The sequence below is a fragment of the Gracilinanus agilis genome, chromosome 3 (assembly GCF_016433145.1).
Source record: "Gracilinanus agilis isolate LMUSP501 chromosome 3, AgileGrace, whole genome shotgun sequence".
NCBI classification, from domain to species: Eukaryota; Metazoa; Chordata; class Mammalia; order Didelphimorphia; family Didelphidae; genus Gracilinanus; species Gracilinanus agilis.
In genome coordinates this window covers 481,197,520-481,215,999 of record NC_058132.1, presented here as the reverse complement: position 1 = coordinate 481,215,999, position 18,480 = coordinate 481,197,520, and the positions used below count along the sequence as shown (strand labels likewise).

Below are 18,480 nucleotides of genomic sequence, written 5' to 3'. Positions count from 1 at the left end.
CGCCTCTCCTCAGCTCAAGGACTGCAGGTGAATGAGTTTAATAGACCATTTCAGCATGCTATTTTTTTTAAAAAGGATTCAATGTACTACTGTGTAAGAAAGTGGGAATAGGTTCATTATTGTCTTAATTTGGAAACACTTTAACCTCACCACCTGCATCTTTAATGAAATTTTTTTTGGGGGGAAATTGGGGGGTGGGGAAGTCACAATAAGGTTTGGATCTTCAGACCTCAATAAAACCATTGGTAATAGAAGTGTCAGTTCAGGTCCCTGACCACCTTCCACCTCAAACGACACAGGGGGGCCTGCCACCCCCCTCTTCGCTCTGGCTATGGGCCTACCCTTATGCTTTAGGAATTTGGGGGTCATGCATTGTCTTCCAAAGGAAATACCAGTCGGGTGCCCCGGTTTGAAACTTCGTGGTCTCCCATGCCCAGGTCTCGTTCTAGCGCCTCCTCCGAGCTGCTTTTTGTTCTCCGGCCCTCGAGGCTTGTGGTGGCCGTGTGGGAGCCCGAGGAGCCATTTGCTGTTATGGTGCTGTCTCCGTATGTCAGCGTGAGGTCGCCGTCGTTCAGGATAAAATCAGAGTCTTCGTCTCTCAGCTGTTCCTGATTCTGAAAAAGAAAAAAAAAAAGGAAAGGAAAAAAAGGGGGAAAAAAAGCACCCAACAAGATAACAAGAGAACCTTTTCAATGTGTCAAAAATGAAAGACTTCACAAAAGAAGCAGCATCGAGCTATACTAGATCTATGACCCACACAAAGAGATATAAGTTGGCCAATAATAATTTATTGAGCAGTTATTTGTGCCAGCACAGAGAAGGGCAAAAACTGGCTCTGAACCCTACCCTCCTCCTCAAAACCAAGGCTCACCTAGAGAAGCTCTGATTTTAGTCAGCAATTATATTTAGATATTTATATTTAGACATATTAGATCATGGGGGGGGGGCAGTGAAGTGTCCCAATGGATAAAACGATAGGCCTGGAGTCAGCAAGAGTCTCAGTTCCAATCTGGTTTCTGACACTCGCTGTGCAACCCTAGACAAGTCACTTAACCCTATTTATTTCCTCAGTTTCCTTATCTGTAAAATGGCAAACTATGCTAGTATTGTTGCCAAGAAAATCCAAAATGGAACCATGAAGTTGGTCATGACTGCAACGATTGAACAATCACCTCTGAAACTTGATTATAAGTTATTAAAACTTTCAATTTTATTTTTTAAAATGGAGTTCTAATAATCATTGGACACCAATCTTAGAGATTTTCCTTTAGGGGCAGCTAGGTAGATCAGTGGGTTGAGAACTAGATTTAGAGTGGGGAGGTTGTGAGTTGAAATTTAACTTTAGATACTTCTAAGCTGGGTGACCCTGGTCAAGTCACCTAACCCCAACTGCTAGCCCTTATTGCACTTCTGCCTTGGAACCAATACACAGTATTGAATCTAAGATGGAAGAGAAGGGTTTAAAAGAAAAAAAAAGAAAAGAAAAAATTTTCTTTATCCCAACTCTGCCATTACAAAACTACATGATGCTGGACATGCCACCTCTCTGAGTCTCTAAGGAATCTTCAAGTTCTTAATCTATTATTCTACTCTCCTAGCTTTCAAATGTTGTTCTGCCATGATGCAAACAGGCAAACATTAGTCCTGTGAACACAAGCAAGACGAGCTTCTTGAAATATCTCCCAGATCCAGTCTGAGGATGTGAAGAAGAGAGGCCACACTAGAGATTTTTCTCCTTAGGATAGAGCCCCCTGCTCTTCCAGCGACGTGGTACAGTGGATAGGATGCTGAGACTAGCATTAGGAAGATCTGAGATCAAATCCAGCCACAGGCCCTTAGTGGCTGTGTGGCTCTGAACAAGTCATTTAACCTCTGTCTGCCTCAATTTCCTCAACTGTAAAACGTTGATAATAACACTACCTGCATCCCAGGGTTTTTGTGAGGATCATTTGCATTTAGCATAGAACCTAGCTTACAGCAGGCACTTATAATACTTTTTTCCTCTCCCTCTTCTCTCTTTTCAAGAAGAGAAAAAAATTGACATGAGGAGAGAGCAAAAACCCATTAGTGATGGGAGGAAAGGCCTTCCAAAACAGTTTCACTTATTCAGAAGTAGAAATTAATATAGTATTTCCCCCCCCAAAAGGAATGGGACTGTTTCCCATCAAGGTTTGGTCATAGTGAAAGTAACAGGACTGAGTAACAAGCAGGTCTTTAGAGAGGCAGCACCCACATAAAATGAAGTACTGTGCAGGAAGTGTTAAAAGGCAATCTATAAGGCCCCCAACTATCACTGTATGATAAATACAGAAACAAGGGAAGGATCAACTCTCCCTATCAAACACTAAAAATTCAGTAGACACGAATATATTCTTTTTTGTTTTTATATATATTTATTTTAATATAATTTCATTATTATTTAAAAATATTTTTCCAGGATTCCATGATTCATGTTCTTTCCCTCCCCTCTTCTTTCCTCCCTCCCGGAGCTGACAAGCAATTCTACTGAGTTATACATGACCCTAATAGAGTCTAACCTATTTCTAGGCACATTCGTAAATATAGCCTTAGAAAAAGAGCTCCCTAAGATGCTCATCTAGTTACCAAAGGCCTTGGCAACCCTTAGGAACAACACTGCACTTAATTCTCTGATATCACTAGTGTGGGCCTTAGCCAACAACCCCACCTCACACATGGGAACGGCACTTTTAGAGTTTCTGAGGCAAGAACGCTCACTTCTGGATCATGGCAGAACTCAAGGGTCCTCGGGAGTGTCGTAGCATTCATTGCTTATGCCACTTCTATGATACTTTATATATGTCCGTGACACTCTTCTGTGAAATATTAATTTTATTAATTATAAATGTTAAATTTATTAAATAAATGTATTTAACTTGTCCCATGTTTATACCATTTGTCTAAGTAGAATATAGGATCTTTGGGTAGAGAAGACCAGTAGATGGTTCTATCTAGAAGTTTTTTGGTCAGGGGGTCTTAACAGGAGTTCATGGATAGAATCTAGGTAGTCTGAGAACTTGGAGGGAAAATCATGGATTTATTTTAATAGTATGTCTCCTTTATAATCCCACATATTTTGTTTTATACCTTTAAAAATATTATTCTGAGAAGGGGCCCAGAGGTTTTACCAGGCTTCTAAAGGGTTCTATGACACAAAGAAAAATTAAAAACCTCTAGAGTATGTGCTAAAAAAAAGTGAAGTGAATGAACATAGGTTATTCTCAGTAACTCTTCCTCCAGGTCCTGCTTTTTATCCAACATGCATATTTGCTTCCTTTTTTTTTATTCTCTATCCATCTCTAAATTATATTCTATCAGCCAAGAGGCAATGCTCTTCCTGCGTTGTTTCTCCATCATGCACATTCCTATAATAATGAAATAGAACTCCACTGTCCTGACTCATATTTTGAATGTGCAAATGCACAGCTATCCCTTTTCTGGCAGAAGATCTATGGGACTGAGCAGGTTCTAGGTATAGAACTAATTTTATTTATTTTAAATTAATTAATTTATTTTTAAATATTTTTCCATGGTTACATGATTCATGTTCTTTCCTTCTCCATTCCCAGAGCCAACAAGAAATTCTATTGGGTTATTCACATATTATCACTTTTTACCTATTCCATATTATCCATTTTGGTACTAAAGTAATTTTTAAAAACCAAACCCCCAAATTATATACCCGTATAAACAAGTGATAAGCCATGTTTTTCTTCTGTGTTTCTACTCCCACAGTTCTCTCTTAATGTGGCTAGCATTCTCTCTCATAAGTCTATAGAACTAATTTTAAATAAGTGAGAAATCTCATTTCCTTCCTGAAAATTCCTCCTTTCAACATACATTAAATGTTTGCCTAAAACAAATGTACTCATCATAACTGACCTATCTGAATTTCCAACTCCAACAACATAAGAGGAAGCTGTGGTATAGGAGAAAAAAGAATCAGAGACCCTGGAATCACCAAATTCCAATTTTATTAGCCCTTTAAGTGCCTCAGTTTCCTTGTCTGTAAAAGGTTCCTGCCACTACTAAATCTGATGAATTATTCCCACTAACTAGAATTCACTCTTTCCTTTTATTCCTATTGTTTTATTCCTATTTATTCCTATTGTTTTATTTATTTCCTTTCCTTATACTCCTTTTATTACAAAATATTCTTGTTATTATTGTGTGTGCCTGTCTTTGTCAACTCTGACTAGCAGGATTATTAGCTCCCAATCTTTGAAGACTCCTATCTTAGAGGCAAACAGATGCTTACCAGATATACTTGAGAACCACACTAGAGAGAAAACACCGGGAGGGTTTTTTTCAAGACCAAATCCTCCTAGGTTCCAATGCCAACTCTATCACTTACTACTTTGTGTGACTTTGGAAAAGTCATTTCTTCTTTCTGGGTCCATTCTGTAATCCACACAACAAGGGGGCTGGAATACACGACCACTACCAACCCTTCCTGTTCTAAGTCTATAATTTTATGATTCTGGCTTCTTCCTCACAGAGGTGAATATGCCTTAATTCAATGGAAAGCTAGAGAGGGAGGGTGTATACGTGAGGATAGCAAAGGAACATTCATTCCAATAAAAGCAAACTATAAAATCAGAAAAACTACATTCAGAGAGGTGGTAATATATAATATTAAATAAGAAAAGAGGCTGAGTTCAACCTTTATTTCTCTCTGGGCTCTATTCCTGATTCTCTAGACTTTCTTCTGCACAATGGGAGAAGCAACCTTCTCACCTTGAAAGATCACTGGACCTCATTGATTAGTTCTGATTGATTAGTTCTTCTTGGAATCTCCATTTCATTTCATTTATTTATTTAAAAACCCCTTACTAAGTATCAATTCTAAGGCAGAAGAGCAGCAAGGACTAGGCCAATGGGGTTAAATGGATTGGGATTACGTGACCCAGGATCACAGAGCTGGGAAGTATCTGAGACCAGATTTGAACCAAGGTCCTCTTGACTCCAGGCTTGGCTCTCTATCCACTGTGCCACCTTGCTGCCCTACAGTCTCCGTTTTAATCAAAGTACCCAGGTCAGTCAAGTTCACTCCTTTCTGGCTCCATACCTGACTCTGGTTTTGTTTCCACCATTAATCCATGTACTTAATCTCACGTGGGTAACTCTCCTTTTCCCCTTTTCCACTTTGTTCCCCCATTAGCATGTAAACTCCGTGAAGTCAGACTTTTTTTTTTTTTTTATCGTATTTGTTTTTCCAGGCCTTAGCACAGAGCTTAGTACATAATAAGTGATTAAGAAATACTGTTGACTTGACTTGAGGGTCGCCAAATCACAACCTCTCAAAATGATATGTGGATCAGGCAATGGAATCAATTCACTCTGTAGGTGGCAGAATCATCAACAGTCTGCTACAATGGAATAAACAACATGTGAAAATTTTCAAACAAACACTAAGGAGCTTTGACTGGTCCGTGGTTACATTTTGGGGGCAATATCTAATTCTATACATTCACACCAAGTAGGAACATTTGAGGAAATAATTGGATTAAAGACTGTGTTTTAGTTGTCTGTTAAAATTCAACTTAAGAGACACAGGAACTATTCTGTAGCTAAGGGGTAACAATGAAGCAATCCTGGGCCACATTCTGGGTGGTAGGAGGCAGTGTGGGGAGCCACACAACCTGGAACCTCAACTCAGCTCCACCATATTTCACTGACTTATTGTATCACTGTATTGCAGATCTAGTTCAGTAATAATCTTCCTCAGATCTCTCACAAAGGGAAGAGGTAATTTAGAACATGATGCCATGAATCATTTGCCTTATAGGACAAGGCTGATTCTTTTCTGGAAAGATATCTGCTCAGGTGTAATCTCTTCAAAGGATTTTGTTCCTTTGGTCTTTGGGAAGGGTCCTGACATCCAACTCCCATGGGAGTTGTTAGGACCCTTCCAAGGAATCCAAGGGGATTCCTGTGAGTCTAGATGATCAAGTTCCATGATCCTGGGCAAATCACTTTGCCTCGGTTTGTCTCTGTTTCTTCATTTGTAAAAGAGGAATAATAATAATAGCACCTACATTTTGGATTTGAAGATCAAATGAGATAATACATGTAAAACACTTAGCAGAACACCTGGCTGGCACACAGTAAGTGCCATATAAATGTTAGCAATTAGCATCATTTTTTCCCCTAAATCTCATTGTGGGTGGCCCTTTGCATTTTAAAGCTGAATGCCAAACCCTCAAAATCTCATTTTCTAATTTCTAGATTTCTGTTGATGACAATATCTAGTGGAGGTGGAGACACCTCTGATTTTTCCCTCTCTCTTCCCTACAACACAGCTGCATAATTGCCAAGGTCCATGGATTCTGCTTCCATAATCTCTCACATTTGCCCCTCTCTTTCCTCCCTCTTAGTCCTTTATTATTACCTAAACTACAGTAATAGGTTCCTTATTGATCTTTTTGTTCCTTTCTTCAATTTCTCTCTTCATAATTCTGTCAGAGTCATCTTGCCAATGCAAAATCTGACTTTGTTCCTCTTTGCAAAAATCTTCAGCTATTTTCCATGGTTTACAAGATGGGACAAACCTCACTCAGACTGGCATTTTACAGCTCTACATAAATCTAGGTCCAACTTGCCCTTCTAGTTTTGTTTTACATGATTCCCTTTCACATTTTTGAAAGACCAGCAAAAGCAGATAATTTACTAGTCAGTAAGTTCACCTGGACTTTCCTCCCACTCTATTCCTGAAAAAGTCTCTACCTTACCACAAATCTCTTTCCATTAAAGTCTTTTTCTTTTGACGCCCAGCTCAGTGACCAGTCCATCTCTTCCCTTTCATCTTAGAATCAATACTATTGGTTCCAAAACAGAAGAAGGGTAGGGGCTAGGCATTGGGGGTTTTAGTGACTTGCCTAGACACAGCTAGGAAGTGTCTGAGGCCAGATTTGAACACAGGACTTCCCAGAGCCACCTCACTGCTCCCTATTCTTTTCATTAAGTATCAGTTCACACAAATTATCCAAAATTTCTCTGAAAATGACTCTTTTGACATTTTCTTACACCACAATAATATTCCATTACATTCATATGCTATAATTCATCCTTTCTCCAATTTATGGGCACCTCCTTGGTTTCTAGTTCTTTGCCAGCACAAAAAGAGCTGCTAGAAATATTTTTGTACATATAAAACATTTGTTTTACTGACTGGGAAACTGAGTCCTCATAAAGCTTGAGTGACTTGCTCCTAGGTTCAGAAACAGAGTTAGTGGCACTGCTGGGATATGAAACCCAGTTCTCCATGGAGCCTTCCCTCATTCTCCTCCCTAAACTCTCCTATCACTTTATATGGGTCTCCGACTACGCACTGATATTACAAGTTGTATTGTGATTACTGATGTGCTTTGGTTATCCTCCACTAGCTAGAAAACTACCTGAGGGTAATGGGCTCTGTTTCAATCATGGATCCTTTTAGCCCCAGTACTACGTCTAATATACGTAGCGAGTACTGAATAAGTGTTGAGTTAATTTTCTATAACTTCTGAAATTGATTTAAATTATCTTAGGAAGCCAGCACTGGTTCCGTAAACTGGCTTCAAGACATGAGGAGGGAGGGGAGAGGATGGGGAATAGTTAATTTTCAAATTTGATCCACAGAAGCATTATCTTAATGAGTCTTTAAAGTATTCTCAATTGGGATTCTTAAAATTATGCTAATTAACATGATTAGCAAACCATTATTGCACACCGCCTGATTAAAATAAAAGGCAGCAGGAATTCTTTGAAAGAGAATCAAATCAGGAGAGAAACACTGCTGAAGTGGATGGAACATGAGACTTTAATGCTAAAGTGGTTAGAGTTTCATTAATGGAGAAAAAGGTGAGCTTCCCAGAAAGTCCTGGGGCTGTGGACCATGTTTAATGCAGCTGACTGAGGGTGCCTCTGCAATCTTTTTTTTTAAACTGCTTAAATATATGGAAATTTAAAACAATATAACTTGTATTCATTGTTAACTAAGCCATTTCATAGGATGTATAGAGTTACAAAACTAGCCTTTAAATTCACAAGGTCACATGCTTCTGTTATAGGAGGTGATCAGGGTATTAGCTGAGCTGACCAAAACAGGGAATAACATTTAGAAACCCACTGGGGAGGCTTTTTAAAATTATCTGGAAACAGGAGACATCACCATGCGACCAGCACCGTGCTGTGCTTTAAAATGGGATATCGGGAGGCGTGTCAAGTTTAACCTTTTTAGCAGAATTCGGTAGAAACAAAAATGCCCAGTAGGGGAAGGCTCAGTAGAATCTTGGCAAGACGAAATGTGGATGAAAGGATTTAGAGCTAGAAGAGATCTGAAAGGTCATTGTCGCCCAACCCCTTCATAATTACAGGTGGGGAAACTGAAATTCAGAGCAAGGAAGTCACCCAGTTAATAAGGTCTTGAACCTTGGTCTTCTCACAGTGAATCCATCGGTCTTTCCACTGTTCCTGCTGCCTTCCTTTTAATCTGGGTTAGTAGCCTTCTCCAGAAATATCGAATGAGGCCATTTTCCTTTGGAAGGCTTTTTGGAAGTTTTTCAAAGCTCCACTCAGTTTTCTCCTGGAAGCAGCCCTAATTCCTTATTTGTCATTCCTCTCTCCCAACCCAATTTTCCTTATGCTAGATGGAGCACTGGACCCAGAGCCAGGGAGACCTGAATTCAAAACTAGCCTCACACAGGCAATTGGCATGACTCTGGACAAGTAATTTAACCTCTATCTGTCTCAATTTCCTCTGTCTATAAAATGGGGATGATAATAATAGCACCTACTTGCCAGGGGTATTGTAAAAGATAAAATGAGATATTTGCCAAGTGCTTTGCATATCTTAAAGTACTATATAAATAATGTTTGCTACTATTGCTATTTTTTTTTTTGTTTTAGTGGATGAGTTGTGTCTGACTCTCTGTAAGGCCATTGGGAATTTTCTTGGCAAAGATACTGGAGTGGTTTGCCATTTCCTTCTCCAGCTCATTTTCCATAGGAGGAAACTGAGACAGAGTGACTTGCCCAGGATCACACAGCAAGGAAATATCTGACGTTGGACTGGAACTCAGATCCTCCAGATTTCAGACCCAGCACTCTCCACTGTGCCATCTAGTTACATGCATCTTCCTGAAGAATCTACATTGTTTGGTTCCTTCTTTGTTTTAGAATTCCTAGTATCTACTATATTGCTTTGGACACAATGGACAAACAATTAATGTTGTTCAGAGAATTTATTCTCTTCTTTAGAGAATTTATTTTCTTCTAGTTAACTATTAGTTAACATGATAAGTTGATGTCAATTGACTGTTCCTAAAGCACAGGGATAAATAAACTCTAGTGGCTCTGAGATTATTACTCTTCTCTCTGAGACTATTATTACTTCTGAGATTAAATATAAACCATCTGGTATTTAATGCCTTCTACAACCTGACCCCAACCCATACTTTCAGGTTTATACAATCATTATTTGCTTTTGCACACTCTTCCATCCCATCCAACTGGCCTTCTTGCTGCTCTTCACCCAAAATACCCCATTTCCTGTTTCCTGTACTTACTTCATACACCTGTGGGCTGGTTAGGCACCGAGCCAGCAGCCCACACCACGCTGGAAGGGTTGTCGTTAATGGTGGTCCACTGTGAGTGAGGATAGGCTTCAAGTAGCTTTTTAAAAAAGGAAAAATCAAGGAAAAAAACCACACTTGGGAAAACAGACACATGCATAAAACAAAACCTAATAAATGTTTTATCTGGCATCCAATCAACCCTAGTACTTACCCACTTTACCACTATTCTAGTTGACATTCATTACAATGATCTTTCCTGAATCAATGAAGGATTAATTTTAGCTATTAAAAAAAAGCTCTTAGATTTTGTTTCATCAGTGCCCCCCAAGAACATTTCCATATCTACAGAACACAAAGAGTATTCTATATAAAACTACGATTCTCCATTTCATAATGCTTTTTTTTTTTTAAACCCTTACCTTCCATCTTGGAATCAATACTGTATATTGGTTACAAGGCAAAAGAGCTGTAAGTGAAAAGTAATGGGAGTTAAGTGACTTGTCTAGGGTCACACAGCAAGGAAGTGACTGAGATCACATTGGAACTGGGGGTGGGGTGGGAAAGGGTTTGCAAATATAACGTTTTTTTGTGACACCCAAGGATTATTACAAGGAAAATGGTTACCTTCTACTTTGACCTGAGAAAATGGACTTGAAATGTACAATATGATATTTGGATTAGCTGGTGAAGAATTTTTGGTTTTCAATTGTTTACTAAAAGGGCTTTTAGGGCATAGTTAGAGATCTTAGAGAATTAAATAAACACACAATTGTCTGGAAAATTTCAAAAATCATGTTTCAATGGGGAAGGAGAAGAAATGACATGATTCTATAAGCAACTTTGCCTTTATGTGGTTGAGAAATCATTTTAAAAAATTCTTGTTCATAGAATAACTGACTTAAAATCCAGAAGGAATCTTTTTTAACCTTCCCAAGAGGCCATATGATTTAGTTTACTGCCTAAGGCAGACTACTGGTGAAGTTACTCAAGACATATACTTATCTAGGCCTTTTCTTTCCTTTTCTTTTCTTTTCTTTTCTTTTCTTTTCTTTTCTTTTTTTTAAAGCATCTCTGGGATGAATTCAGGTCTGAAAGCCTTTGCTTACACACACAGGTAAAGAGTGTTCCTTAATGACTACCTAAATTCTCTTGTTACAACCAAAATCCATTCCTTCTTGTTTCATAGTCTGGAGATAAAGGGGAGGAGGGGGACAGTGTAGCCAAGAAGGTCAGCCTTACGGTCAGGAAAATCAGGGTTCAAATTCTTCCTCTGACATTTTGCCATGCAGCCCTGGGAAAAGTAACTTCTCAGAGTCCCAAACAACTCTTGGACTATAAGGTAAAAACAAGCTGTTGACATGGAGCTCAGTGAAGTGGGTTTCCACAATGGGTCTTCCTTTCATAGGTCCAGGCAAATACAAAACAAAACAAAACAAAACAAAACATGAAAAAGTGAACTTTTTTTTTTCTTATACAAAGTGACTTCTTGGTTGTCCTTATGAGAATCTTTTAAATTTCTTTCCTTTTTTTTTTTTAAACCCTTACCTTCTCTCTTAGAATCAAATCAATACTAAATATTGGTTCCAAGGCAGAAGAGCAGTAAGGGCTAGGCAATGGGGTTAAGTGACTTGCCCAGGGTCACATAGCTAGCAAGTGTCTGAGGCTGGATTTGAACCTAGGACCTCCCATCTCTAGGTCTGGCTCCCTATCCATTAAGTGGATTTGAATCAGGACCTCCCATCTCTAAGTCTGGCTCTCTATCTATTGAGCTATCTTTTAACTTTCTTAAAATCTCTTGTGTTTATCTCTAATCTTTTCTTCTCCGGACTATGAAGACCAACCCCTTTCAGTTTTCCTGAAGGATCTTCTTTTCATTGCTACTGCTTTCTTCAGAACTCTACAGTAGTTTCACCTTTTAAAATGCAGACTAGACACACATCTTGATTTACTATTTAACTAAATAAAATTTATTTAAACTAAATTTATTTAACTATTTACCTAAAAGAAATTCTCTCTGCCCAGGTTTATGGCCTTTGGTAGTGCTGAGTTGAGCAATCTGTCAATATTGTCAACATCACTGAGAAAGGAAGAGAATGCAAAATCTGGCTTGTTTTAATTTGCAGCTGACAAAAAAGGAAAAGCCAATAAAATAGTATCCACCCCCAAATGTACTCCAGATAGGTTAAGATTTCCAAACACAGACATGGCAGGGACTCTCCCCTAAGTGGACAAACTTTCTCAATTTCAGTTCCATTTGCCACTTCCCATTTATTCTGTTATTTCACTGTCCCTTTTACACAATATCTCATACAAGAAGTGAAGGAATTACTACCCTGAGTTTAACTTGCAAAATTTTAAGTACATTTTTAACATTTTTAATATTAAACCTTTAACATTTTTAACATATTCTCTGCAAAAATAAAAGGGCAAGGGGTATTTTCTGACATTTGATCTCAAGTTTCACATCCAATCAAGTTCCAAAAGGGTAACAGAGTCCTATTAGTCCACTTTCTATGTCCTAGTGCAATGATTGGAGTGCTGAGCCTGGAGTCAGGAAGACTCATCGTTCTGAGTTCAAATTGGGCCTCAGACACTTATTAGTTGTGTGATCTTGGCAGGCTATTTAACCTTGTTTGCCTCATCTTAACTCTCAGCTGTAGAATGCTCTGAAGGAAATGGCAAACCACTGTAGTATTTTTCCTAAGAAAACCCCAAATAGGTCACAAAAAGTCAGATATGACTAAAATGACTCAACAACAACCCCTGAGATAATCCTAAAATCCAGGTTAGGAAAAAATCTACAAGAAATTCTCTAAATTGCCAATCAGTGTTAGAGTAGAAAGGAAACACTGGCTATGGAATCTGATTTCAAATGCTGCTGTTACTTACTACTATGTGACCTTGGGCAAGTTACTTAACTTCCCTGGGCCTCAGTTTCCTCATCTGTAAAAAAATGAAGCTGGTCTAGATGTCCTCTGAGGTCCCTTCAGCTCATAAGATCATAGATGATGCAGTGGATTGAACGTGGGGCCGGGAATTTGAAAGACATCTTCCTGAATTCAAAACTGGGCTCAGACAGTAGCTGTGTGACCCCCAGGGTGAGTCCCTAAACCTTCTTGGCCTCAGTTTTTTAATTGGATTTTAAGGCCAGGGAAGATTTATTGCATAAACCTCCAATCAGAATTGCTGGCCTCATTTAGGTCTGGCCTACAATACACAGAGAAAGGACCTCAAATTTAACAATTCATGATAGAAAAATGTCTCTATTTTGGGTTAGTAAAATTATATCTTTGTATTGTAGTAGTAGTTTAGGCCTCTCTCTCTTTGCCTGGACTGTTGATTTTCATCAGTTTAGGGAATTCCATAAGAGAATTCATCAAGAGCAACTAAAGATAAAAGACTGAGTGATCCACTGGGTGACCCAAGATCTTCCATTTGAAGGAAAGTGCCTGGGCCAGCCATGTCACGTCTTCATTCCTCTCTGGGCTGTTTGCCCATGATGCTGTACTTTTTTGGCCACCATGATCCCAGAGGGTAAGTGTTCCCATCCCCCTTTTAGTTTCCTAATGCAAGGCTGACCCTCTATTCACGACACCAAACTCTCTCTCTCTTTTTTGTCTCTTAATTGACAAAATTTTACATTCCATCACAACATCATTATGATTGACAAAGATTATTTTCCCCTTTTGTGTTTATTCTCACAGCTTCATGGAAGGCTCTAAAAAATAATATGCATCATTGAGGACTTAGGTTTAGGAACCCCCTGACATCTAAGGGCGGAATGGGTCGCCTTGGGGTATAGGTCCCCTTCCCAAGCAGACTCCCCCCAAAGGCTTAGGATATTGAGGGTGTTATAGAGTATTCCTGTTCAGGTCCAGGTTAACTAGATAAACTCTGAGGTGTCTGAGGATCTATCCTCAACATTCTAAACTTTATAATATTCTATTGAGTACAGAAATTCATAATTAGTCACAATTGACATTAAAAAAAATCACCTTACCTTCCATCTTAGGGTACAAGTTAAATTAGACAAATTCTGAATTCTCTGTCAACTCAAATTCCATCCTTTAGAGACTATCCTTAATAGGCTCATTCATGACTGAACGATACAATACTTGTATTGAATATTCTATGGCAAAAGAGTGGTAAGAGCTAGGAGATGAAGGTTAAGTGACTTGCTCAGGGTCACATAGGTAGAAAGTACCTGAGGCCACATTTGATCCCAGGACCTCTTGTCTCCAAGCCTCCCTCTCTATCCACTGAGCCATCTACCTGACCCCTGTCATATAGATTATTTATGTACAGGTTAACTTAGACAGACTCTGAGTTCCCTGCCAACTCAAATTCCATCCTCTTAGAGTATCCTTAATAGGCTCATTCACGACTGAGCAAGCATCATCCTTGTCCAGGAGCAGAACTGAGTCCATCTGCATAGAATATCTATCCACAGGTAATAACGAGTAGCCATTAGCACCAAGAGCAAGAAACAGCCTGAACATCCCCTTCTTAAGCATCGAGGGATGCTGCTTAAAAGGATACTTGTGGTCGAAGCTGTACCATAGCCTGAATATCCAGGCACTTTCCTGCTTTGTTCGATTTCCTCTGGTAGCATCTGGACCATCCTAGAAACAAGAAAGAACAGAGAATACTCAGCTAGTTGCAAATGGGCATATGGGTAAATGGAAGATGGGAAAAAAAATCTCTTTTCCCTCTGTTTAAGGCTAAAAAGCAAATATTCTTTCACACCAAAGGTTTAAGAATCTAGAATAAAAATTACTGTATCAGGAAGCCAGACTATTTAACCAAATCCAGAAAAAAGTACAAATCTAGGAAAATAAGGAGAATTTTTAAAAATCATACATGTTCAGAACTCTATTACATGTACTTTGCATGCTTTGATATTATTTTTTTCTTTTGTGTTTCAGACTATCACTTTTCTCCAGTAAGTACTTGAGGGTCAGGCTCTCCCACATATCCTGTGATGCCCTCATGTGGGAATGATTCAGCACACAGAACAGGTAAAATCCCCCTTGTGTGGAGGCTCTCACAAAGAAGCATTCTGTAGAACAAAAGTATTTTCATGTTCCCAGCAGATGGCCCATTCAAACAATGCTTTATTGATCCAGTTACACAAATTCTATTCATTGGATGATTAGGGACAACAAGGGACTCTCTTTCTCTGGTCCTTGCCCAAGGAGTAGCTTTCGTGTACTGTAACAGGGGATTTTGTTTTCCTGATTTCCACATTAGGTTCATATGTGGGGGATTAGGGGTAGGGTCTTAAGAACAAGCTGAGCTACTGTTGAACGCATTGAATTTTATCTTGCCATCAACTGATTTCCTTCAACTTTCCCTATTTTCTCCCTAATATCTTAATTACCAAACTAAAGTCACTTTAAAGCATCCAAAATGTCCACCCAAATATGACATTTACAAAGATCTAGGGACTCCCCAAGCCCCACAAGTGCAAAAAGTCTAAAAACTGAACTGAAACACTCGACACCGAGTATGGACTTGGAGAGATGGTAACTGGAACCACAGGGAATTAGTGGGAAGTGGTCCATCGATAGCCTCCAGGGCTACCCTACTACAGACCTGACAGATGAGATGACTTAGGACACTGTGGGTGAGGGATAGGGGCAGCTAGGTAGCCCAGTCAGTAAAGCATCAGCCCTAGGGTCGGGAAGACTTGAGTTCAAATTTGACCTAAGACGTTACCTAGCTGGGTGACCCTGGGCAAATCACATAACTGTTTGTCTCAGTTTCCTCATCTGTAAAAGGAGCTGGAAAAGGAAATGGTAAGCCACACCAGTCTCTCTGCCAAGAAAATCCCAAATGGGGTCACAAAGATTCAGACAAAAAAAAATGAAGTGTAAGAAAAACAGTCATCATCATGACTGCAGGGACAGGCAGCTTTGTGTCTCCATGGTCCATAGCTCTCCTGCAGGGTTTTCTTGGAAAGGATACTGGAGTGGTTTGCCCTTGTTTCCTTTTTCCAATGGATGCTTTTGTCAGGCAATCAGAGATTAAATGACTTGCCCAGGGCCACACAGCTAGGAAGTGTCTGAGGCTGGATTTAAACTCAGATCTTCTAATTCCAGGTCCTGTGCTCCTAACCACTGAGCCCCAACTGCTTCTGAGTGATGAATAAGAAACAGCAATATGGTAAAAAATGTTGTTAGTACTACAAATCTCCATGAGAGAAGAAGGGTACACACAGCAAAGGTGTGACCCTAGCTATGCTACAGACCTGATTAGGACAGTACAGTATTTATATTTGCTGAGGGGATAAATAGGTTTATGGAGTGCTTAGCCTTCACAACAGCCTCTAACAACATTCTGATTTTTTAAAAAAAGGCTATTTTTAAGGGCTGAGTCACCATGGAGGCAGGGGTATGTTTCTGTCATGGATACAGAATTGACTCTGAGTCAGCACGGCAGAGTGGATAGAGATCTGGCCTCCAAGTCAGGAAGATTTGGGGTTCAGAGCCAGCCTCTGACACATCCTGGCTGCGTTACTCTCGGCCAGTCACTTAACCTCTTAAAGCCCTCTGGGGAACTCTGCAAGACTTTAAGTGGCAGCAAGGTTATGAATCTGCCTTGTTATAGGGAGTTTCCTCATCAAGAGTTTCTTTTAATAAAATGAACAACAAAAATGATAATAAGGGGGAGCTGGGTAGCTCAGTGGATTGAGAGCCAGGCCTAGAGAGTCCTGGGTTCAAATCTGACCTCAGACACTTCCCAGCTATATGACCCTGGGCAAGTCACTTGACCCCCATTGCCCACCCTTACCACTCTTCTGCCTTGGAGCCAATACACAGTATTGGCTCTAAGAAGGAAGGTAAGGGTTTTTTAAAAAAAATAACAACAATTTTGGTGATCACTCATTTTAGTCCTGTCCATCTTTTTGTGATGCCATTTGGAGTTTTCTTGGCAAAGCTATTGGTAGTGATTTGCTATTTCCTTCTCCAGCTTATTTTAAAGAAGAGGAAACTGAGGCCAAAAGGGCTAAGGGATTTGCCCAGGGTCACAAGGCTAGTAAGTGTCTGAGATTGGATTTGAACTCAGGTATTCCTTACTCCAGGGTCTGTTCTCTATCCACTGCACTGCTTGGACATCGCATAATTCTAGCCTTCGTTCGATCCCTGTGGAACTGGGTTAGAGTCAGTAACAAGTGCGGTTAAATTTAAGGCACTTTTCCAAATGGTTCAATGTAAACCCTGAGGGTACTCCAAGGACCAGTTTTTTACATGTTTATGAAACATCTGGAACAAAGAGTACCCAGTAAAATCTTTTTAACCTTTGCTGATAATATTAAGTTTTGAAAGGGAATTCAATGCCAAGTGAATGGGAATAAAATGTAGAAAGAACTCAGAAAACTATAGGAGTGAGCAAGAAACACAAAGAGTTTCCAAAGGGGGCAAGTTGAAGATCACCCATCCACGGGGAGAATGCTCCAAATTACTCTGAGAGGGTGCTTGGCCTCGGCTTTCTGCTCTAGGTCTCGGTGAAGGCCATTCCCCAAAGACAATGACATAATTTACTGTTGGAGCCAAAAATGTTGGGTACTATCAGGAGGGGTATTAGAAACAAACAGAACAAAACAAGGCAAAAATGAAACTCATTCTCCGTCAGTTATGTAAGAGCATGGAGCATCTGCACTAGAACACTAATTGGAATTCTGATCATTCCACCTGAAGAAATGCCTTATCCTCAAAACAACCCTAGGAGACAGATACTATTATTATCCCCATTTTTTTTTGTTGTTGAGGAAAGTGAGACAAACAGAAGTTATCAATACCTTAGTGTTTATTTTATTTTTATTTTTTACCTTAGTGTCTAAAGTTACGTTCCATCTATTTTTTTAAAACCCTTACCTTCTCTTAGAATTTACTCTAAAGTACCATTTCCAAGGCAGAAGAGTGGGAAGGTGTAGGCAGATTGGATTAAGTGATTTGTCCAGGATCACATAACTAGGAAGTATCTGAGGTTAGATTTGAACCCTGGACATCCCATCTCTAGGCTTGGCTCTCCATCCACTGAACCACCTTGTCACCCCTTGTGCCATCTATTTTATATTTATCTTATATATATTACAATATGGGTTTACTGTCTCCCTCATTACAAAATAAGCTCGTTGAGGTCAAAGATTATTATTTTCTTTGTTGCCATCTAAGACTAAATGAGCTAGGACTTCTCAATGTATATATATTTTTTATATTTTTATTTTTATTTTGAGTATTTTCCCATAGTTACATGTTTCAGATTCTTTCCCTCTCCCCCAAACCCCCTAACCCCCCTTAGCCGACACACAGTTCCACTGGGTTTTACATGTATTATTGATCAAGACCTAATTCCATATCATTGATAGTTGGACTAGAGTTATTGTTTAGTGCCTACATCCCCAATAATATCGCCATCAGCCCCACTCCTCAATGTATATAAAGGAGTAGGACACATTTTTTAAGGAGACTTTTACTGGTTCCACTGGAACTTGAATTTGAGTTCAAATATTCTCCTGAGATTTTTTCCCATTTACTCTGTATATAACCTTTTTTTTTTTTTAAACACTCTTACCTTCTTAGAATCAATACTAAGTATGAGTTCCGAGACAGAAGAGTGGTAAGGGTAAGGCAATCAGGGTTAAGTGACTTGCCCAGGATCACATAGCTAGGAAGTGTCTGAGGTCAGATTTGAACCCAGGAAATTCTGCCTCAAGGGCTGGTGCTCCATCCACTGTGCTACCTGGCTGCCTTGATTTGTATATATCTTGTACATGCCTAGTTAACTACATACAGTTTTGCCCATGAGAATATAATCTCCTTGAGGGCAGAGACTATTTTTATTCTTTTTGTTTTTTGTATCTTTAAGATTTTGCAAGTTCCCCTGCACACAAAAAGCATTG

At 39.4% G+C, this 18,480-nt stretch overlaps 1 protein-coding gene across 1 annotated transcript in view; it reads right to left on the bottom strand.

Moving 5' to 3' along the window:
- Positions 1-113: 113 nt before the first annotated feature.
- SLC9A7 (solute carrier family 9 member A7) overlaps positions 114-18,480 on the bottom strand; it is a 212,253-nt gene continuing 193,886 nt past the window's right edge. The window contains exons 15-17 of the mRNA XM_044670403.1: positions 14,115-14,197; positions 9,567-9,672; positions 114-614 (exon numbers count right to left, since the gene is read on the bottom strand). Of these exons, the coding sequence (XP_044526338.1) occupies positions 366-614; positions 9,567-9,672; positions 14,115-14,197 (438 nt within the window). The 3' untranslated portion in view covers positions 114-365. The remainder of the gene's footprint in view (positions 615-9,566; positions 9,673-14,114; positions 14,198-18,480) is intronic.